This window comes from Lethenteron reissneri, chromosome 12 (genome assembly GCF_015708825.2).
Source record: "Lethenteron reissneri isolate LAM-NWPU_2019-01 chromosome 12, ASM1570882v1, whole genome shotgun sequence".
NCBI lineage: Eukaryota > Metazoa > Chordata > Hyperoartia > Petromyzontiformes > Petromyzontidae > Lethenteron > Lethenteron reissneri.
Genome location: NC_083790.1, coordinates 372,569 through 396,979, shown reverse-complemented (window position 1 = coordinate 396,979; position 24,411 = coordinate 372,569). Strand labels below are relative to the sequence as shown.

The following is a 24,411-nucleotide window of genomic DNA, read 5'->3' as shown; positions in this document are numbered from 1 at the left end:
CAGTGGTGATGTTTCCACACCGCAGCGGTACTCATTTGAGACGGAGTCAACTTTGGCGAGGCCCAGGACCTGTTCAGATATTTGTCAACCGATATTGTTGGGTTTATCACTTAGTGTGCTAACGACCATTCTCTACTCTCTTAGACACACACAGGCACACACTCGAAAACACAAATACATCAAGAAAGCCTTTGATTCTGTCAACCAAGAAGGACTGGAGGATCCTTCAAACGTATGGATGTCCACTGAAATTTGTCACCATTCTTCGCCTGCTGCATGATGGTTATGCAAGCAGTGATTCTAGGTAATGAATCCATCTCAGACCTCTTTGAGGTTACGACTCGTACATGATGGAGGTATGCATCAAATCTATACACACCGACATTCCAAACTACACTAAACTAAAACTTTACATTTTACCAGCCAAAACCCACTGAGCTATATAGCTCGTTTTCAGAAGCGACCTGGCCACAAATGATAGCTCAACGAAGTGGCTTATCATGTGGACATTTAAAGCAGCCAAATACTTTAAACGCATGTTTCTAAATGTGGAGGACCCGGAGAAAAATGCACACGACCACGGGGAGAAGATGCCAACTCCAAAGATACATGCAAGATAATGAACATCTGCAGGTTTTTGAAGGGAGACCGAGTTAGTGATTAATGCAGGCGGCGAGAAGTCGCAGCACAAACCGGTTGCGTCGCAGTGAGAAGCTGTAGTTGCGTTTGCCAGTTGCTGCGCTTGCCGCGCCGGTTGCGGACCCCATCCTCGGAGTCCATCATGGCTTCCAGCAGTGTCTGGTCGTCGGCATTGAGCGGTGCCACCGAGATGTCCCGGACGGCACGGAACTCTCCACAGTTATTCAGGTGCTCGTTCTCCAGCCGGAAGAAGTTCCACACGAAGCGCCTGGTGCATTCACACACGCCCGTACACGGACGTACACGCACACGCACGCAGCTCCTGTGCAATGCACGTGTGGCACAACACGCAATACCGCAGATTTACATGTACTACAAGGTGCGTACATGCAAATCTGCACGAGTACACAAATGTACATTTACACAAAACCACGTGTACAGACGTAGCCAGGAACAGGCATGAGCCCAAAAACAAGCCAAGTAACTCCAACACCGAGTGTGTAGAATGCAATGATCACTGATCAGACACCAAGTTGACATGGATAAGTCATTGATCAGACTGCAGAGAAGGTACGATTAATGAGACATCGCTAATCAATAATTGATGAGACATGGATCGGACGACACTGATGGTTGCGACGGTGAGGCTGGCCGCCGGGCTCCCATGCACACCTGAAAACTTCCATGGGGGCCATGAGTGTCGAGAGCAGGTCGCCCATGTAGGAGAAGCCCATATCCGGGATGAAGATGTAGAGCACCCAGGAGAAGCGCAGCAGCACGTCCTGCACGATGGCCAGGTAGTAGTAGGCCTGCCCGTCGCCACCGCACGCGCACCGCACACGCACAAAGTCGAATATTCCCTGCTTAACCTTCACAGGCTGTTGGGGCAAATGCTGTTTGTGAGCACCGATGAAAGCTAAAATGGCATACGAATGGGGTGGTGTGGCCATCACCACACCCCGGCCACCGTAGTCTCCTACGTGGCGATGTTAAGACACTACAGCAGGTAACTCGTTTGAGGGCAAGTCAACCGAGGGGAGGCGGCCCAGGTCTGCTTCGGATAATCGTCACTGGTGTTGGTCGTGAGCGGAAATTGAACTCGGGTCGCTCGGTTCGTACTGCGGCACGCGAATCGCTGCGCCACCATTCCCCACAAACGCCACAAACGCACGCAGATACGTACACACACAGAACAGGGGGAAAATAAACTCCACACAGGCACCAGAGTTAGAAAATGAACCCGGGTCTTCTTGCTGTGAGGCACGCGCATGTACAGGAACGCACACGCCCAGCGGCAGCGCCCCCACCTTCTGTGGGTAGACGATCTCCTCGCGCAGGAACGAGTTCTCTCCGGCGTTGCGGTCAAACAAGCCCCAGTCCATCTTCAGGTCCCAGGTGAGCGTGTAACAGGTGCTCACGAGCGACGCCACCACCCACAAGTAGAAGTAGACGCGCACCTCGAACGCCGAGGAGCTCTCCCCGCCCACTGCGTCGCACAGAGCGGGGGGGGGGGGGGGGTGCCGCACCGTGACTCGCACTTCCGCCGGCCTCGAGCCAACGTCGTCACTCTCACATACGGGTTCAGGCCTCTATTTGCCCAACACAGTCACTCTGCTCTCCAAAAATGGTATCATATCACAAACTCAGAGTGACTTCCAACTCCAATAAGAATCGAGGTGGTGCGTCTCATCTCCTGTACGCAGCCCTGCAGAGCCACTCTGTCGCCAAGTCACCTGACCAGCATCTTCTGTTCAGACTTTGTAAAGTAGGAGGAGGAGGTGGAAGAGAGAGGAGATAGGCAGCACTCACGTTTGCCGAGGTTGTAGAGTGCTGCAAAGATGACCACGAAGAAGGTAGTGGAATATTTGCCGGCATTAACGAGGTGTGGGAATGCTCGTTTGCTGTCGCGGTAGCGGCGCAGGCACTGCGCAAATCGGATCCACGCCGGCAGGCATTGGATCACGGCGCGCACGCCGTATGCATACGAGTTGCACACGCGGTCCCCTTCTACACAGCACACGAACGCAACAACAACAACCGCCATTCGCCACTAAGTAGCGGTGTAGCAGTGACATGACCACGACGCTTGTGCCAGGCCATGTGCACCTTGAGGCCACATGAAGTGTCGAACGCCCGCTGGCAAGGAGGTCACGGGGCAGACCCAGCAGGTGCCACGGGTCGACTGACTGAGATGACCGAGACGACTGGCTGATGCACCACCTGTGCCCCCTACTGTGCCAACTCGCTGTGCTTTAGCCACCCGGCGTTCCGCTCGTTGTTGTGAGCGTCGCTCCTCCGCCCTCTGTTGTTGTTGGAGGGCGACTGCCTCCAACTGCCCAGTAGCGTCCTTCACGAGCCTCCTCCACAGAGGCCGATCTTGACACCGCTGGTACCAGTCATCGGCAAGTCCACTCAGCTCCACGTCCTCCTGTACCACATCACTCCATCTCTTCTCTAGCCCGTGCCGCGCCCGTTTAGCGAACACAATACACACATACGCGTGTAACACAATACATATGCGCACAACACACACACGTAATGCATGATATGCACAAACAAAACACGCGCACACATAACCACACACAATACATGAGCGCGTGTAATAAATACATGCAACACGCACTATCCACGCACGTGCAACATGTAATTTCACTAACCACCCCAGCACTCTGAAGAAGTAGCACCAGTGACACACACACACACCCGCATGTAGCAGCAGTGCCGCCAGCGTCAGTGACATAGTGCACCCAGCGTCAGTGACATAGTGCACCCAGCGTCAGTGACATAGTGCACCAAGAACCGCGACTGCACGCTGGGCCGGGAGGGCCAAGGAAGCAGGATAAAGCCGCGCTGACCTTTTGGGTACCAGAGGCCTCTGAGGTTGGTCCAGTCGAGCTCGTAGGCGTAGAAGCACAGCATGTACTCCAGGTCCATGAGGATGCCCACGAGGCTATTGAGCTGGTCGGCCAACCAGAAATCAGCGAAGCCAACCTTGTGGAATGGGGCTGTGAACACGCGCAACTTGGGGAGGGGGGGTGGGGAGTGGAGATGCGCAGGAACAGCAGAGGCATTGACAGGCAACCGTAAGAGGACGTGCGCATAATGCTTGCGAAGCGATGCCCCTTGAAAGGAATGGCTGTGCCAGCTTGCAGCTATAACTATGGCCTGACTACAATTCATACTGGATTAAACCAGCCTGGTAAATGGGTGAGTGTCTGTCAGAGTGAGTGGGCAGAACGGGTGGTGCCTCTACCAGTCATCTCAGTCGATCAACCCAAAACAACCGAGTCCATCTCATGACCCAAAAGTGCACCTAACCTGGCACAAGCAATCATCACTCAGTGGGTAGATGTTGCGAGTGAGCGAGCAAGTAGATGCACGTACCAGCAGCCGGAGGAGCCAGACGCGTGACTTGTAGTAGCAGGTCTTGGTGGGATTAAGCAGAAAGAGAAGGATGAAGATATACAGCGCCAAGGGGTAGGCCTGCACGGGCACAGGGAGGTACGACCCAAACACGCACGCCAGCAGGGAGAGGCACCACAGCACTCCCAGGAACCCGGCTACCTGCACACACACACAAACACAAGGATTCCACATGTAGCCTGAACAGGAGGACCGATTCCGTGAATAAAAAGTCACAGCACGGAATCGGCAGCCGACCCCGACGTGCTCACCGGGAGCGGGGAGCGGCGAGAGCACCGTGCTGCTACCTCAAACAGATGCTGGTGGGAGAGGTTGTTGCGAGGGTCCAGCTCGAAGATGAGCACGTGGTTGACGCCGGCCTGCCGCCAGCCGTACGTGTTGATGCCGAGCAGGAAGAGGAACTGGATGAGCAGGAAGCCGCCGCGGTAGATGCGCACCATGGGCCACACGTCTTGGACCGAGCCCAGCACGTAGGCCGCTGCGCGGGTACGCGCGTGGAGACGATACGCAGGGACACACGGGGACACGCACGCAGAGACACAAACGCATCGCAGAGGCGCGGATGGACGCGCACACGCGGACACACGGGAAGACAAACGCACGCACGTGCAGAGACATGCGCACACAGAGACGCAGGGGAACAGACACGCAGCGATACGGAGGGACAAACACAAAGGTGAGGAGACAAGGGCACGGACACACGCAGAGAGGGAGATACTGTGCCTCCTCCGCCATGATCACAATCAGCTATGTGCATTTCAAGAAAATCTGCAGTGAATGTGCAAAGTCAAATATCTCGCCAATAGAAAACAGCGGTGTTCATGGAAGTGCACTGGGGGTTACGTATGAGCATGACTCGCACAGGAATACATAGTAGGAATAATCAAGCAGGAAGAGGGGGTTGGAGTGGGGGGGCAGGGCAGAGGAGTGGGGGGCAAAACACACTCGCTACCTGACAAGGCGAAGGAGGCAAGAGGGAAAAGGACAATGATGATTCCAAAGTAAGCTCCGACTCGGAATATCACGTCCGAGGGGATGTTCTAGAGTGGGGGTGCGGGTGTTACAGGGCAGGGTGACAAGGGGGAGGAAAGGAAACGGTGAGGTGGAATGTGGAAGGAGAGGAGGCTAGGAGCAGAGGAACACCAGAGGGTGGAGTTAGTGGAGTGAGTTTCTGAGCGGCCGTTACCTGCCAGCGACACGGTGACCACAAGCACGAGAAAGACGCCACAGAACAGGCCCACTCTAAACGTGGTCCACACTGGGGAGGGCTGTGGGTCCCACGTGCAAGCACACACGCGCACGCATGCAAAGATAAAAACACATGCAAGAATTGACACCCACAGACAAACAGATGCATACAACATACGCACAAGCACAGACATACGCATGCAGATAAAAACCCAAGCACACACGCGGACACGCGCATAGAAACAAAACACAAACGCGTGTACACATGGGCACACGCACACGTGAACACACGCATGCATACAAAATACACGTAAGTGCAAATGTCAATACACAGCGGCACGCAACCACAACCCAGTTGACTTCGTAATCCTGAAATGAGAAAAGTGTAAGAACAGCGAGTACGCCGCGCGTGGCACCACGTTCTGCAGAAAGCCGATGCCAGGCATCGCTAAACAAGAAAGCAGGAAGAGCAGGAGAGCTCTCCCCTAGCGAGGCATTCAGGAGGTGCGGGTGAAAGGCGAGCGATGTGCACACAGGTGAGCACAAAAGCTGCCTGCGGTTCACCTGGGCGGCTCCGAGCGGGGGAACTCGCAAACGCTTCATCGCCTTCTGCCGGTCTCCAGCTTCCAGCTCATTGGTGAAGACGTTCTGCGGGCGAGGAGACCACACGCCATGAGGTGACAGCTGCTGTGGTGGGCACTACGTGTGGTGGAGCCGGGTAGAAGGGTTGTTGTAACCCGATGACGGGCTGATGTATGTATGTATAGACCTTCTTTCGCACCGTACGTAACCATCCGTGCTAATCGGAGGTGCGGGGGAAGGACAACAAAAGGAGCGGCCATGGCCTGGTGGTGTGGCCAAGCAGGGCGACATCACTGCAGTCTAGCGAATGCCCAGCCTTGCCGTCACCGTGTCTCCTCTCTGTACCTCGGTCTCCAGGATGAGTTGGTCGATCTTCTTGCTGATGAAGAATGGTGCCGTCTCCACGTGCGCGACGCGCCAGCTCACCCCTCGCTTCGTCTCCAGGATCTTGTCGTGTTTCTTCAGGATCTTGCGAAACCCGGTGAAGTTCAGGTTCTGGTGCAGAGCGTAGCACAGCGGAAAGAACGTGGCTGACCCTCACATCACAAACCCGTGCTACAAAGTTGCAGGGTCAAGCCGCGCCACCTACGGGAATCATTTGCACCGTTAGATTTCACTTGTAAAGTCTTATTACATGAGCCTCCTGTTCAACCAAACCTTACTCGACTTATGTCAGTTATCTAAACTGTTCATAATATATCTGAACAAACAACAAGCTCCTTCCCATGTCTCTCCACATAAAAAAATCAATTACACATCCTTTCAGCCACACAGCCTACTGAGAGTGCATAATTTCAGCAACATTGGTTCAACACAAACTCTGGGCCGGTTTCCACATTTAATGTCTCATCAGCAGTCAGGCTTGCTTGACCGAATGTTGGTGAACTGCCAGATGTTTATAGGCAAGGACCCTCCTCTGTTAGTTATGGGTCCTAGTTCAATGCAAAACTCTAGAATACACAACGCATAATAATCATTCACGTCATTGTGAGGATACAAGTTGTAACCAAAGTGACAATCATCCGATAGTACCAAGCCAAGAGTTGATTTGAGAGCGACAGCATGAGTGGGTAGCATACACATCAACTCCAAAGGGTTCAAATCAATGGGACATCTGAAAACCCTTGGAAAAATCCCTAAAAACCGAGGCACAGACAAAAAACCGTCACATGGGGGAGTCCATTTGGAGAAAAGGGCGGGGAAGAGGTAACTAAAACGAGGGTAACATCAATAGGCTTATGTCCACCACTTAGTGAACACCCCCAATAGTAAATGAAATCATAATAATGACCCGAGTTAGTTGTGATGAGTTTCCAGAGTGTTTCTCATAGAAAGGCTGTAAGTAAAGACGCAACTTTTGGATCTGACCCTTACACGATACCTGAAGCATCGACAGCAGCTACCAGTGGGATATCGTGTATTTCAGATAAACAACAAAAGTAATGAAAAACCGTGAGTCTCAAGGGTAACAATTCTTGAGGCGTGCCACACATAGGCTCGTGGTGGGGGATGTTGAAGGGGGGGAGTGTGCGCGCACAGCAGTGGGTAGTTCGGCGTGGGGACAGCTGGTGGGAGTGGCGACGTAGGGTACGAAAATAGTGGTGTCGGTGGTGTAGCGGTTCGCGTGATGCGCTACCAACCTGAAGACACGAATTCGATTCTCACTCACAGCCAACACAAGCAACAATTATCTTAACCTGTCATGGGCCTCTCCTAGGTCGACTCGGCCTCAAACAAGTACCTGGTGAAGTGTGCAAACATTTCCATGAAGTGCAGGCCACCCACCCCTCGTGTGCTGTGCCCGCTAACAAAAGTCTGTTAAGGCTATAGGGGGGGATCTTTGTCTGGTGGTGGCGGGAGACCTGGTAATTCTGCAGCAGGATGAGGCTCAGGTAGAACTCGCTGAAGGCCAGCTTGAGGTCGCGCAAGTTGCGGTGCTGCACGCGCTCCTTCGTGCGACACAAACACGTTCTTGCGGCGGCGGAGCAGCGGGGGTGGTGTGGGGGCCAGGGGCCCCTCCCTTTGGGCCTCCAGAGAAGACTGCAGCTCCCCCTGCAGTGTGGAGAAGCCGCGCTGAGCCTCGGCCAGCTTCTCTGAGGACACACACACGCAGGCACATAAGAAGTGTACACATGCAAGTACACGCGCACACAAGCAGGTGTATACCCACAGGCACACGCATACACGCAAGTATACACACGCAGGTACAAGCACAAACGCAGGTGTACACACGAAGATACATGCGCACAAGTAGGTGTACACACGTAAGTACAGGCACACACGCATGTGTACAGATGCAGGTACAGGCACGTAGGTGTAACTATAAACACAAACATGTGTACACATTTAGATACCCCTTGATCTCAAGTGCACTCCATTGATAATCCCTGCTTTCCTTTGATCTGCACCCCTTGATCTTGCCTGATCATCCTTGACCTCACCTGTACTCCCCCCATAATCTCAAATGCACCCCTTGATTTCACCTGTACCCCCCATGATCTCACCTGCACTCCCTTGATCTCTCAAGCACCCCTTTGATCTCATCTGCACCCCCTTGGCATCAAATGCCCCATGCGCACACGCATGAACTTATGTACAGCTCAAGGATAAGGATCTGCAGCAGAAGCATTGCAGTCCAAGACCGATAGGGGCCACCACTGCACCCAAGCCACCTCCATCGCAGCAGCGCGTTCATCAGCAGCACAGATCCTCGCTCACGATGCACATCGCGTGCGTCGCACACACAAACAACAGACAAGCATACGCACACTACACACACAGTACAACAGTCCAGGACACAGCACACCACACAACTAACACTACACAAACAACAAATATGACGTACACACACAAAAAAAGATCCCCCTTATAGCCTTAACAGACTGTTGGGGCAAATGTTGTTAGCAAGCACCTATGAAGGCCAGCACGGCACACGAGGGTGTGGGTGGCCAATGCTACACCCTGCCGCTTTTGTCTCCGCAGTGGCAATGTTTACAAACCACATCAGGTACTAATTTGAGGACGAGTCGACCTAGGGGAGGCCCAGGACCGGTTCAGATATTCGTTACTGGTGTTGGCCTTGAGGGGGAATCAAACTTGGGTCGACGGCTTCATAGTGCAGCGTGCGGACCTCTTCACTACCACTCCCCAAAACTACACAAAGACAAAGACATGCACATCACAGACACAAACACTCACAAACCATGCACGTATTGCAACTCACCAGAGTAGAAGGTGTTGATCTTGGACAGCTCCTTCTCGCATGTCTGGAAAAACTTTTCCTCCACTTTCGCGAAGTACCTACGGATCGTCGCTTCATCTGTGGCTGTACAAAGACAAAAATCCCCCCAATATCCTGAACAGACTGTTGCAGCAAGTCCTGTTAGCGAGCACCCATCAGAATGTTTTTATTTTCAGTACCACGCCCGAGTGCCTTTGTCTCCCTATCTATGTTCATACACCGCACTAGGGACTGATTTTAAGACCGAATGGACCCAGGAGAGGCCCAGGATAAATTTAGAGATTTGTCACCGCGTGGGAATCGAACTGAGGTTACCAGGTTCACAGTATAGCGCGCTAACCTTGACACGATTGCTCCTCATGTACGTGTGTCCGTCCAGCGATGCACACTGACACGCGGGCGTGCTTACATAGCAACCACCATTTACCACTAAGTGGTGGTGAAAACACCACCGTACTTGTGCCAGGCTAAGTACACGTGAAGGCAGGCCAGCTTGAATTTTTCAAGCTGGTGCAAGTGTTCTTGTAAGGGGGTTCTGATTTCGCAAGATCAGACAAGGGAGGGTAAAACTGTGGTTGGAACTTTGTATGGAGCGACAAACCATGCAGTTTCCACACAGCACCAAGACAGCACCACCACAGCACAAACACGCCACCCACTCAACTCTCACACTATACTCAGACTGCACAGTGACAGCACCCACTCAACTAACACGGCACCCAAATAGCAGTCTCAGCTGCACAGATACAGGAGGCGCCGCAAGTGAGGTGGAGCCTGAGCATCGCCACTCGTTCCCACAAAGCCGCTGCTACACACTCTCGCCCAGCAACCCCATTCAGACATCGACCACGTTCTCCCAATCGGCACATCGCTCCTAAGTGGGATCAAGTCCACAAGGGGAGCGGTGCTGGTGCCACCAGGGCCACCCAGAGGTTCCTGAAGGCCCGTATGTCGTGTAGAGACATGTTATGTATCGCTGACAACAACAAAAAACCAGGCCAGTGTGGGGCAAATTGTCCATTTGCCACCCCCGTTTGGGTACACAACGCTGCCACTGTGCAGTGAGGATGCCATGCAGCCTCTCACTCCACAAACAGCGGTGGCTACACAAGGCCTCTACCCAAGGCCACCACCACACGAGGCGTCATTGGGGTGGTGACATGGACCAGCGTTCGCTAATTAAGCAGAGGTTTGCAGCTCAAATCCGACAGGCTGCCCTGGTTATTACTGCAGGTGTATGAACCATAAAGATCACTATGCAACGTTTGCTTCGCAGTGATGTCATTCGAAACAAGAAGACCACTGTGTATCAACATCATTGTCTAAATTTGCAAAGTGCTAAAAATTACTCCATATCATTGCCTACTTGCAGCCACACTGGAACGGCTGCTACTAGGGGCACCCTTCCAGATGTTCGAGATGAGAAGTGATGTTGTGCGTGTAACGCATTCTTAAACAAATCAACCTGACTATGATCAACACAGCGGAACTCCCACTTGTTTACTCAGGAAAGCCTCACCGAGTCCTGATACGTTTTCAGGAGGGTCCTGCTACGTTTGCACAGTCGAGGGATGACAATCACCGTTTCATAATTAGCGGTGTCATTTTTGCAAATGTGGACAAATTTGGACCATGACACCGGCGCACAATGGCGGGACTGCTCTTCTCCGAATGACGTCATGGAATCTTTAACATCCACTGTGAGTGGCGCAGACTGCCCAGATTATTTACGGTTCACAAGCTCCGAAGTAATAACCACGGCAGCCTGCTGGATTCAAACCACAAACCTGCGTTACAAGTGGCAAAGGCGCTGCCGCTGGGCCGCGTCGCTACTCACAGGCCACGCCAACAGGGCAACGCTCGAGAAGCATTTAAGAAGCGAGTGGGAAGCACGCTGATAACCGCGCCGTGATGTAGCAGCAGCCCCACAATAATGGAGGACGCGTGCTAAATGTTAATAAGGAGCGGAGCCCGGGGGCTTTTAATATCGCGTCCGCGCGCCGCAATAACCGCACCGCGCCCCTCGGGGCAATATCCACTCGCACGCAGTGCCTGGCGGGGCGGGGGAGACCCCTCATTTTCACTGCTACATGGAAAATAGATTAAAATTTTAAACGGCAAATGTAGACAATCTTCAAACTCATTAAAATCGTTGTCACTCCCAACGCCTCCATGGGCACTTGGAAGATGAGAAAGGGGAGGAAAGTTATGGATGCAGACTCCTCGTCGTCAGAGACAGGGAAGGGATGACAAAGTCGTCATGATCTTCTTTAGTGTGGAACCCCCAATCAAATCCACTGGCGGTTGTTGGTGGGGAGTGAATGTTACATCCATCATGAGAATCCAAAGTAACCCTCCCCGACCCCCTTCCCCAAGCCACTCCCCTACCCTGTACCCACTTCCACACCACCTTCCCTACCCCCCCTCCTATACCCACTCCCAACCTCACTATCTCCCCGAGGGGCCTTCAGGCAGAAATACAACCCCTCCCCCCCCAGAGCAGCGATGCCGATCATCTCCACCCAGTCACACTCATTAAAATCCGCATGGCGCTGGGCAAACACACACACAGCAACACAAACACACAAAAGATCCCCCGTATAGCCTTAACAAACTGTTGGGGCAAGTGCTGTTGGTGAGCGCCTATGAAGGTGCACAGAGAACAGCAACACACAAACAGCAACATATCAGGACCTCCGCACAGCACTTTGTTTAATCGCGGGCAGCTGAAACCTGGATTCGAACCCTGGACTTGAGCAGTGCTTGCTCATTGCCATGGCGCGGTATCAGCCGCTGGGCCACCCACTCGGCGCCAATGAATCTGACAAGACAACTCCGCCTGCCACGACGAGGCTGCACAAGCCACCTCCATCATCGTCCACAGTCACAAGTGGCCACACAGCCCCCACCCCCATCTCACACACGGCCCCACCGCCATCGCTCAAAGACGTCCATTAAATTTCGATTTAAAGCTTTCGTGACTGCAGGGATTCATCTTCTTGGTTCTTTCGGTAAAGTCACGTAGAAGGGAAGTAATAAAATAATAAAACATAATAAAATAAAATAATTCTCACGACGTTTCGGCCACAACGCAAGCAGCCGTCTTCAGGTGAAGACGGCTGCTTGCGTTGTGGCCGAAACGTCGTGAGAATTATTTTATTTTGTTTTATTTTTATTATTTTATTACTTCCCTTCTACGTGACTTTACCGAAAGAACCAAGAAGACGCCCATTAAATGTTTGGTCAGAGCGGCTTCTCCGCAGTCATTTGAACGATGTCCTCTTAACCACACGAGATACAAATCACGGCATCGCTGTCTTCGTAAAACGCACTGCGATAAACGCTGGTTGAGCACACACACCACACATGTACCATGCATTCACTTGGTCATCGTTTATGTAAAGAAGTCAGATTGTGTTGAGTAACAGAATAATAGTGCAATCTGCATCCTTCCTATATCCGAGCCTCAACACAAAGCATAACACAAAGCATAACAGTATTTCTGTATAAATTCCATCAGCTACGTATCATTCTAGAAATGCAGCATTGGTTTAATATAGGCAAATTCTGGATCAGTATGAACATTCAGCGTCATATTCGGCAAGCGTGACTGCTGATGAGACACTTATATATATGTATAGATGTATATATAACAGCCCCTTCTTCCCAGAACACATATTCATAGCACAGAGGTGTGTGCTATATCGTAGGGGTATTGTCTAAACCGTTGAATGTTCTACATATATTTTTAATGGTCAAAGTGTTTTGGACAAACGTGGTGAGGATTTGTTATTTGTGCTTGTGCACCACTGCCAATGCAGTGTAAATTAATTCTGCTGCAAGCAAGCGGCGCCGGCGTGAGCCGTCATTGTACGAATGCTGCGTTCCCAACTGCGGCTTCCAATGTGGACACTGACGGGGGGGGGGGGGGGGGGGTCCGGCCTCCGTGCAGATGTGGATGCAACAAGAGGCCTCTCGCTGCCACGGCAACAGTCCCCATGACAACCACGGCAAAGCCACTTCTAGCAGCAGCTGGGGTAAGCAATGATTGCTGCCCAAACAGCAGGGGTCCCACAGGGCCACGCAGGGAGACAGCCAGCGGTCCTGAGAACCCGCTCTGGATGCAGAGACACAGCCACGACCCGCAGGGAGAGAGGGCAACTGCTCTCGGTCAGCAGCCACTATGAGCTGTCAAGCTGTGCTACACTTTCATTTGTGTTACAGTTGCGAAGAACAGACCCAAAAGCCCAGATTGTCAAGCATCCAGCAACAAACAGCACTATAAAAGTCGAAATAGATCAGTCTTAAACACGTTTCCTGAATGGAGCAGCAATGTTAATATTTAAAGAAGTTGGGTGAAAGAGAAGATGGGAGGGAATTGCAAAGTTTCGCAGTGCGGGTGTAGAAGCAGAAAGAGAAGCGTATTAGTTACGATGCAACTTATAACGCGCACAACAAGATCTCACGGGCACCAGTGACCGTGATTGAGGCACAGGGCCAGGCTCAGCGTGTCTCAGGAGCCAGGCTTAGTTATGGAAGAGGTGGCGCCTCAGTGTCTCGACAAAGAGGTGGAGATTGAATGCCGCGAAAGTGCAGTGGGATGATGGCCGCGTTCCAGACGGTGCGTGATTTTGGTAGTCAGCATGTGGGTGGGTGATTGAGTGCATTGTTGTGACCTGCAATGTAGTCGTTGATCACAGTACGGATGAGACGAAACAGTTAGTTTGGTAGACAGAGTCCTCCACATAAGTAGAGGAATCAATGAGTGAAGTACAGGGAAACAGTAACCATGGTAATGGCGATAGAGGAACAATAAGGCGACTGATGGCTGGAGGGAGCTCATGACTGCTGGACCACCGATCGCTCGGACTACTTTTAGTTGACTTCCATGATGTGTAGTGGTGACGCGACCTCACGGTAGAGCGTTCACTGCTTGTTGTCGACGTTCGCGGTCAGCCTCCAGCATGCCGTCCTGGTTGCACTGCTGTGTGTACACGTAGAATACCACTTGCCGTCCGCTTCACTCACAGTGGACGTTAAAGACCCTGTGACTTTATTCGAAAAGTTATTGCGTGCCAAATTTGCTAAATTACACCACAAATTACTTAATCGGCAAACACGAAGCAATTGTTAGCCCCCACGGCAAAAACTGAGCAGGGCCCCCCTGAAAAAGAGTCTTGAGACCCAAGTTACTTGCAAATGTGACTATTCTTGTCTCTGGAGTTCTCACCTGGTTAATTAATAGTATACTCCCGTGCGAACAACCGTAATAACGACGACGAAGATGCTAATCATAATATAAACCCTCGCCATGTCAGTCACTGTGCGCTAAGGGTAACGCTTGCAGCAGGGAGGGACTTGCCAACAACGGGCACAGGGCGTGCGGTTGGTGCGAGGGTTTCCATCTTTTCCACTGTTGACCAAACCCGGACACAATTCTCAGTCAGCACCAGGTCTGTAATCATAACTGTGCAGTTTCCTGAAAAAAAGTTCGACACAGCAACACCGGTACCAGCTCTCAGTACAAATGAATCAATGTCACCCCGACATAGATACCAACTCCCGAACTATCCGGCTCAAACCGGGACAGGTGGCAACCCGCGTTGGTGCGGGGCTGCAGCCTTGCTCGACGTGTAAATGAGCGCTTCCGAGGGACGGTGCGTGGTCTCTATGGTGACGTCTTATTATCTTCTCTCCCCACTCCCAAATGACGGCGATTGGCCAAGCTCATCGCACATGGAAGGGTGCACACACAAAGGCAGGCAAGCAAGACAAGAGACAAAGATCCCCCGTATAGCCTTAACAGACTGTAGGGGCAAGTGCTGTTAGCGAGCACCTATGAAGGCCGGCACGGCACACGGAGGGGGTGGGTGGCCAACACCACGCCCGGCCGCCTTTGTCTCCCCAGTGGCGATGTTTATACACCACACCAGGTACTCATTTGAGGCTGAGTCGACCTAGGGGAGGCCCAGGACCGGTTCAGATAATCGTCACTGTTGTTGGCCATAAGCGGAAATCGAACTCGGGTCGTTGGGTTCGTAGCGCAGCGCACTAACCACTACACTACCGCAAGCACGGACACGCACATACACGGTTCACAAACGATCACACACACTCGCATACACAATCACGTCCAATTACATGCTCACAACCACAAAACTCGCGTGCACACAACACATGTGTACACTCACAACAAACACGTATACCTCCGATTAGCACGATTGGCTACGTATGGTGCGAAAGAAGTTGAACATACATAGCGACATACCACCACAAGCACAATTCAAACGTGCATACCCACACACGCACACAACAAGCATGTGCATATACACAAAACATTTTTAATAGACATACACATATGCACACAAATGTACCCACACACATGCCCGCCCACACGTGCACACATGTACACATATAAATAAGACAAATATTCCCCCATATAGGCTTAATAGGCTGTTGGGGCAAGGTCGCTCAAATGCACGCGCACACGCCCCAACAGAAACGCACACCATCGTTCATCAGCCTCTCAAATCCGCAGGAATATTCACAGAAGCCTTCTTCACACATCTCTGCAAACCTCCGTGCAAAACACAAGCAGAACAAAACCTGCATGCGATTCTCCAATAGGGGTGGCAGGAGGAATGCTGTTGCCAGAGAAACGGTGAAAATCAACCACTGGAGCAGAGGCACGAGTGGCTGAGCTGACGCCGCCAGCACGGGTCCAGCTGTGAGCACCATTACTATTCCTGGCTGCCGCTCACTCGACAATGAAGGTCGATTTCGATTCCCCGAGCTCCCCCCCCAATACCCAGTCAGCAGCCGTGCACAGAGAGACACTGGGAGATGCATGTAGACCCACCACTCTCTGACATAATGTGGCTGTTAAACGATAAACCGGTAACCATTTTAATAATTGGTTACCGGTTCCGAAAGTCAGGAACAAGTAATTGATTCAAGTGGGGTGTGAGTAACGAACGCCCCGATTGGTACGCACGGACGCACAAACCGCACGGTGCAGGCCGAAGTCACAGCGTGGTTCGTGTGCCCTCCGTTCTGTTGACAGCTGACAGAGAGAGGCTTCCCTTAGAGAGTGCTCGAGCGGGGCATGTGGCCTACTCTTCCACCCTGACCAGACGCCTTAGAAGACGTGGGCACACCCACACTTTACCCAGCATACACGTGCTCTGCCAAGCCAGGAGCTGTAATTTAACCCGGCGACCTCTGGATGGGAAGTGAAGAACAGGTCTGTCGGAAAGACAGACATGGATTCTCAATGAAAAAGGTAAAAATGATATTGTTATTGGGATTACATGGAGCAATTATCGCCCTCTACTGGATGACTATGTCCCCTTGCAGGACCATACTGAGAACTGCCATTGGGAGAAGCCATACTCTTAGGTTATTTCGGTAAAGTCACGTAGGTAAAAAATAAAATTAATAAAAGTAGTAATAGAAATAAAATAATAAATCACGACGTTTCGGAGGCAACACACGAGCTCCCGCAGCCGCAGCGCCGCAAATTACAAGTGTTGTCTCCGAAACGTCGTGATTTATTATTTAATTGTATTTCTATTATTACTTTTATTAATTTACATTTTATTTTTTACCTACGTGACTTAACCGGAAAAACCTAAGACTATGAATCCTTGCAGTCACGAAAGCTTCAAATCTAGGATTGTGAGAGCCCTTCAAATGTTTGAGATGATGTGTGATGCAAGTCACACATCACGTGCAGAGTGCTCCGAGCTGCTCGAGCAAAAGCAAATTCTGAAATGTGTCAATGCAACGAGTTGGTAAACAACCCTCATAAATTCTACAGCCGCGCCAAGTCCCACAGCAGAGGAGGCCGACACTCAATGGGTAAACTGCTGCTGTGGACTTCCACCCCTCCTCCCACAGTCCCTCCCTGCAGTCACCACTTGGCAGAATTTACATATTGACGAGCGGCCGCTATTAACGAGCTCCCGCAGCCGCAGCGCCGCAAATTACAAGCGATCATCACCTGCGGCACAAAGCTCTCGCTTTTCAGCTGCAAGCCCCCCCCCCTCTCCCTCCCCTTCTTCCCCTCTCCTCCTCCTCTCTCGTCTCCCCTCCTCCTTCCCTCTCCCTCCTTACCCCCCGACCTCCTCTCAACTCCTCTCTCCCCTTCTCCCCCCATCTCATCTCTCCCTCCCTCTATCCCTACTTTCAAACCACGGTTGGGCACATACGGTGCGAAAGAAGTTCAACATACATACATAACAGCTGCAACGACACAAGGCCACTCGCCTTCAGTGGCGACAGAACGAAGAGAACCACGATATTAGCCAAACACGGTAACAATTCCCCATGAATATTATGATTACTTCTGCACCATTAGAAGGCAGAAATGTTTCCTCTAGGATGCTTCACGATAAATAACCTTGTTCAGACGGCGCCGGTCTCTCCCCACGAGGACCAAAGGGTGCGTCTCGTGCGGAGCTGCAGCGCTCGCCGGTGCAGCGGGGCCACTGCAGGCGACACGAGCGCCGCTGGGGCGCGTGGACGGCAGTGGGGTAGCGAGGTGGTCCAGCAGCAACGGCTTTGCTGCTCGTGGGAGACCTTCGTGGTTCCATCTGGCAGGCCGCCGTGGTTAATACTGGGGTGTGCATTTCACGATTGATATTTGGGTTAGGCTACGTAATAATCGAACCAAATGTATGCTCTAAGACCCTTCACCACCTGACACAGCCAAACTAATTAAATTGCCAAGTGTACAAGAATATATCCAGGAAGTCTGAATGACTGGATTTTGTTCCAACTTCCTGGTTTATGTCCAGAAGATGCCTGATGAAGTTTCAAGCGAAATTTATTCACATTTGGTTGAGAATTGTTCTTCACCTTACCCACGGTGAGCTGAAACAACAATTGGCACGTGACAATATCATTTGTTTGAATGTCAGGTGGTATAGGGTCTTACGACAGAAATTTGATCAAATCATTGTGGCCTAATCCAAAAATCTATTATGAATCATAATATTGGCTGTAAAATCCTCCATGTTAAGTTAACTGCGGTGTATTTTAACCATAACGTACTGTGCCCGTCTGCTTCACTCTGTGGATGTTCAAGATCCCATAACGTTGTTCAAAGAAGGGCAGACCACTGTGGTCCAAATTTGCCAAACATCAACAATTACACTTTTGCAATTACATGATTCAGAAACACATCACAATCGATCTCCCCCGTACTGTGAACATTTAACAGGACCCCCTCCTCAACAACAGTCTTGATACTCAGTGAGGGGTTCCTGGTCAACAAGTGTAATTCTAATAAGTACTAGCCACATCTGTCACTGTGGATGCTGTGTAACAGTTCCAACAGTGGGAGAACCTCATGGCAGAAACGACAGGAGCTCAGTGCCACCAGCGCTGATGAGAGAAGCGCTTGGATCAGCATAAGCGACAGGCAGCACAAAGCAGCACACCACCCACACACGCAAGCCAGTGAGGTCATAGGGTCGACCGATGAGGTAATCAAGGCACAAGCTTCCCTGCTGGGGTCACAGGGCAGCGTCAGGCCTGCCAATCACAGCCACAGCCAATGCAAAAAGCTTTCCTGTCCCATCCACCTCCAAAGACAAAGCAGAACAAAGGGGAAAAACCTGATGATAGCAGTAATCATTGCTGCAGTGGCGTTTCATGGCACCATGCGCACCACCGCATTCCGCCACGCACACAATACATACCACCACACACATCATACATACCACCTTACACTACAAAAACATCACACACACCACCGCACACAACCATGCACACGATACACCAGACACACCATCACATGCACGATACAACAACGACCGCCATTCGCCACTAAGTGGCGGTGACGTCACCACGACGCTTGCGCCAGGCCATGTGCACCTTGAGGCCACGTGAAGTGTCGAACGCCCGCTGGCAGGAGGTCATGGGGCAGACCCAGATGCCACGGGTCGACTGAGATGACCGAGATGACTGGCTGATGCACCACCTGTGCCCCCTACTGTACAAACTTTCTGTGCTTTAGCCACCCGGCGCTCCGCTCGTTGTTGTGAGCGTCGCTCCTCCGCCCTCCATTGTTGTTGGAGGGCGACTGCCTCCAACTACCCAGTAGCGTCCTTCACGAGTCTCCTCCAGAGGCCGATCTTGACACCGCTGGTACCAGTCATCGGCAAGTCCACTCAGCTCCAAGTCCTCCTGTACCACATCACTCCATCTCTTCTCTAGCCCTTGCCACGCCCGTTTAGCCCCCTCGATCCGGCCAAACAAAAGCTGTTTAGGCATGCGGTGGCTGGGCATGCGGGCTACATGACCCAGCCAACGCAGCCTTGCCTGCTGGAGGAGCTCACCGATGGGACTTTGCCCAGATCTTTCAAGGATTTGTGAGCTCCTCACACAATCCAGCCTGGTTAAACCCAGGATGGATCGTAGGGAGGCCAGCCTAAATGTTTCTAACCGGCGAAGATGCTCCATTAGGGGGGTCCACGTTTCGCAAGCGTAGAGAAGGGAGGGAATGACTGTGGCCGAGAAGACCTGAAGCTTCGTGCGGAGCGACAGACCAGGTAGCTTCCATACAGTGTTACGCAACCGATGAAAATATATTGCCGCTCGACTGATTCAAAGTGAGACCTCTGCTGTTAAACTGATACACGATACACACCACTATGCACACCACACAAGATGCACACCACCATACACCAGACACCCTACACACACCCCCATATTTGGAAAACCGTTACCTATAACTTAAAGCTTAAAAGTACACATACAGTACATTCATATTTGTCTACCAACATCAATAAGTCACAGTAAATGAGTTACTTCCTGCTTAAATGAGCATTGAGGTGGTGCTCATATCCTGATTACAGCGAGTTTCACACGCATGAAGAGCACACAAGTGTTGTCATCACATCTACTCCTCGATTTAAGGAACGAAACAGGAGGATTTCTCCATAAATCTGGCTGTCGCCTGATGAAGCTAGTTGTAATTACTGGTGAAACGTCGTACTCAGATTGTAAATGTTGTGGCTTTGTTCTCCAACACACCGGTCTGCTGTACTAGAGACGAATTGGCACATTCTGTTTACGTGACAAACCTTACTAATTGGCTGTGTCGGGTGGTGGCGGGTTTAACGACACATTTATATATTTACGCGATCTAACCCCAAAAAACCTCCATTATGGCCGATTACAGCGCTTGGCCAGTGGTGCAAATTCCACATTTCCACGTTGAGGCCATCCATAGGACGACAACCAGTTGACTTCCCCAAGAAGTTATAATCATTTTGTCGACCCCACCGTAAGGAAGATGGGCTGAGTCAACCCCGCAAATGCGTACAGTGCGAAAGAAGTTCAATATCCGTACAAATATGATTTGAACTGAGAACCTTCTGATTTCATGGGACCTCCTTTGCCAGTACCAAAATACACTAAGAGGGGTTTTCCCCTTTTTTCTGGCAACAAAACTGACACCTTTTTCAAGGCGCCTTTTGGCGTCATCTGGTCGAACACCATATGAGACTAGGCTCTAAATAAAAGCTGTCTCTGGTGTGGACCAATCAGTTTCAAGGACAATGCATACATTATCAGAGTATTGTTTTTTGTTTGCATTTGACTGTGCAGGTATTGTGGTTAATGCAAACATGATACCTTGCAAAAGGTGTCAGTTTTGTTGCCAGAAAAAAGGGGAAAAACCCTATTAGTAAACCTTCTGATTGTGTGTCGCTCGCTCTACCACGTAGCCGGCATAGTAATACATAACAGGACATCGTAAACAAGACGTAGTAATACATAACATGACATAGTAATAGATGACATAGTATTACATGATATTGTAATACGTGACATTGTAGGCATCAGCCTGCCACTGCTGGGTGTACAATTGCTGAATTCCGCATCAGTAAATCTCGCTTTGATTGTCTCCCCACGTAAGTGTTTTTCTGTTTCGATCACGGAAACTGCGTTGCCTTCTCTTGGTTCTCTGTATCTCTGAATGTCACGTTAGAAAAACACCGTTAAAAACAACCACGACGTCCCGATATATACCACCAGACAATACGGCCCCATACAAAGACGCCCCATATAGCCTTAACAGGCTGTAGGAGCAGGGGCTGTTAGCGAGCACCTATGAAGGCCGGCAGGGTACACGAGGGGGTGAGTGGCCAGCACCAAGCCCGGCCGCCTTTGTCTCCCTCGTGATGTTAAACACACCGCACCAGGTACTCACACACCACAAACGAGACGCACAAATCACACCCCACATACACCCCCAATAAACACATTAGCACACCAACGAAACACAAACATTACCACCACATGATTAACATCACCACACATGACACACATGATACAACACACACATATCCTCAGCCCTGGTGTACACGTGCTATGCTGGCTGTGCCTCAGGCTGCAATTTCCTGTGCGCGTGTAACGGGGCGGCTTTCCGCTCGACCGGACAAAGACTCGCGATTTGCAATCGCGCAGAGGAGCTCGCAGAGCCGCCGAGGGGATGGGCAGCCCCCCCCCTCCACGCCCACAAGCCGCTCGCTCGATAGCAAAACACACAACATGGCTTTCCCATTAGAGGCACGATCCATTATTGATGGGCACGTGGTCGTCCAGCAAGGGCTCGCGGTGCCGCGGAAACTCCTCGGGTGGGTATGAAGAAGTCGGCAGAGAGAGAGAGAGAAAACAGAAGAAGCAGGAGAAGATTGGGGAGAGGGAGACTGGGTGGTGTTGCCACGAGTGAAAGAAGCAAAGTGCCACCGAAACGGCGACGCTCCATCACTCTGCTACACAACAAGCCCTGCAAAGCAGTTCATTTTGGTCCGATTTCTATTCAGTTATTTTTGTTCCAATTTCTATTTGGTTTTATCTGCCTTGACTTTAATTTGGTTGTCATTAGCTACATATGTTCTATGAATCATGTATTCTCTCTTTCTGTCTCTCAAGATAATATTCACACACACATTGTTTTCACATTTTTAAGTTTTTGTTCTATATTTTATTAGGGTTCTTTTTAAAGCTAGTTGCTGAGCACAGGCCCACAGGCCCAAAGGCCCAAAACGTCAAGCGGCCAGCAACACATAGCATTATCAAAGTTGTAATAGAAAAAAGTGACGAAGTGACTTGAATTAAGTAGGCGTATTATAAGAACTTTGGAAAAGGACGATGGGAGGTTATTCCAAAGTGGATCAAGCAGAAAGATCAGTGCTGTGACCTGTTCTGCGAATGAGTGGGTAGGTGAGTGTCTGTGTGATTGTGACCTGCAGTGTGGTAGACCGAGTGGTCAACATGGGTGGATGAATCGGTGAGTGCTGTTCACAGGACCAGTAACCATGGAGTGGAGTGATAGCAGAGTTATAAGGAGGGGACTGCCCGCGAGTGAGTGACTGCAGTGAATGCTGGATCAACACACCAGGCTGCTTTACATTGAATTGGATCAAATGCAGTGAGGTAGGAACTCGGTGCTCCATCCCAGACATTGGCTCCCGCTTCTGCCCTGGCAGGGAGCTCCACTGCCAAGCAGGCACCACGCATCGCCACTCGTCTCGAGTTCAAACATAACTCAACACTGGAATCAACAACAGCTGACTGAGAGATGTTTTTCCTAGGTTGGGAAATAGATGTGAAAACTGGTGCAGCATTTGCTTGTGTTGAACCAATGCAGCTTAACTCGGCACTCCCAGAAGGCCGTGCGACTGATGGGATGTGGAAAAAATACTTGCCTTTTTTATGTTGAGGAAAAGATATTGAAAGCAGGAAATTGTTTGCTTATATATTCTGTTATTCTCCATACCAACACGAATGTTAAAACTTAAGAAAGTGTATAATGTGTTGCTAACACTATCCCACAGGCCTCGTGTGTAATGTGTATGTCAATGTGTGTGTTGTGTACATCAAAACAACCTCCTACCTCCTCGCGGTGCCGGACGGGCAACACTGTCGTGGGCAGTGCTGTGGGGGGAGGGCCAATGCCCATTGGCCTCTCCCCTCATGGCGTCTGTGACCACCACAGTGGCTAAACGGGGGCTCTGGACGGGTGTGAGGGGCTGGTAACCCCTCCACCTTCAATTCATTACCACTAAACCACGAATTAAACATAAACCTGTAACAAATAAGCTTGTGCCGGAGGCCCCGGGGGGTCAGGCTTTTATGACGTCTCCTGGCCAAACCCCATTTGGCGGAGCCAGGAGATTGAATTTTCACCCTCGGGGCTCCTCCAGAAACAACAAAAAACCATTGCGGATGGCCACGTGGAATGTTCGAACGCTCACTGCGGAGGAGAGGCTGCCACTCCTCTGTCGGGAGCTGGACCGGTACCGCCTGGATCTCTGTGGCATTCAGGAGGTCCGGTGGACCGGTTCTGGCTCCTGCCACCATGAGGGGTGGACAGTCCTCTACTCGGGGCAGGAGACTGCCAAACAACAGGGTGTGGCTCTTCTTCTGAACAAAAGAATGAAGGGGGCGTGGGAGCGTGGCGGTGAGGTGTGGGAAGCTGTAAGCCCCAGGATACTTTGGGCTCGCCTTCCCATCAACCAGAGGCGAGGAGTGGTGGTCGTGGTTACTTATGCCCCCACCGAAGACGAACATCCGTGGAGGGATGCAAGCAAAGCCGATGAGTCAGACGCTTTCTATGACCTCCTGTCACAGGTGCTGGCTAAAGTGGCCACTCGGGACAGAGTCATCTTGTTGGGTGACTTCAATGCCCGAGTTGGTCATGATGCTGACACCTGGTCTGGAGTGATTGGAAGGCATGGGCCAGATCAGCTCAATAATAACGGTAGGAGGCTGCTAGATTTTTGTGCAGCCCATGGGCTTGTAATTACCAACACGCTCTTCCGGCATCGGCGCATCCACACAACATCATGGATACATGCCGGGTCCAAGCAAGAACATCTGCTGGACTACATAGTGACGGACCAGCGGATGCGAACCCATGTCCTTGACACCAGGACCTACCGTGGAGCTGATCTGTCCTCTGACCATCGACTAGTCATCTGTAAGATGCGCCTGCCTTTCTTCCACTCCGGTGGTGGGTGTACACCCAGGATCCCATTCCAACCAAAAGTGGCCTGGTCTCAGTTAGCTGATGAAAGTTGCAAGCGAGAATTTCATCATCGCTTGCAGCTGGGGTTGGCATCGTCCCCCACTCCACCTGATGTCGAGGGTAAATGGGCGAGGTTTAGGACTGTGACTCATGCAGCTGCAATGGCTGCTTTGGGTACGCGGTCCAGACCTCCCCAGAAACCCTGGCTGACAGAGGAGGTGTTCAGGTTAATTGAGAAAAAGCGACAGGCCCACTCTCATCGCCTACAGCATCCCACGTCAGAGAATGAGGAGGT

General features: G+C 51.3%; 1 protein-coding gene across 1 annotated transcript in view; it reads right to left on the bottom strand.

Annotated features, from left to right (window-relative positions):
• Positions 1-24,411, bottom strand: part of XPR1 (xenotropic and polytropic retrovirus receptor 1) — a 33,003-nt gene that overhangs the window by 2,748 nt on the left and 5,844 nt on the right. Inside the window, 13 exon segments of the mRNA XM_061550289.1 lie at positions 694-907; positions 1,312-1,448; positions 1,947-2,125; positions 2,449-2,646; positions 3,495-3,660; positions 4,024-4,203; positions 4,350-4,540; positions 5,249-5,330; positions 5,815-5,898; positions 6,178-6,327; positions 7,695-7,781; positions 7,783-7,925; positions 9,056-9,157. Of these exon segments, the coding sequence (XP_061406273.1) occupies positions 694-907; positions 1,312-1,448; positions 1,947-2,125; positions 2,449-2,646; positions 3,495-3,660; positions 4,024-4,203; positions 4,350-4,540; positions 5,249-5,330; positions 5,815-5,898; positions 6,178-6,327; positions 7,695-7,781; positions 7,783-7,925; positions 9,056-9,157 (1,913 nt within the window).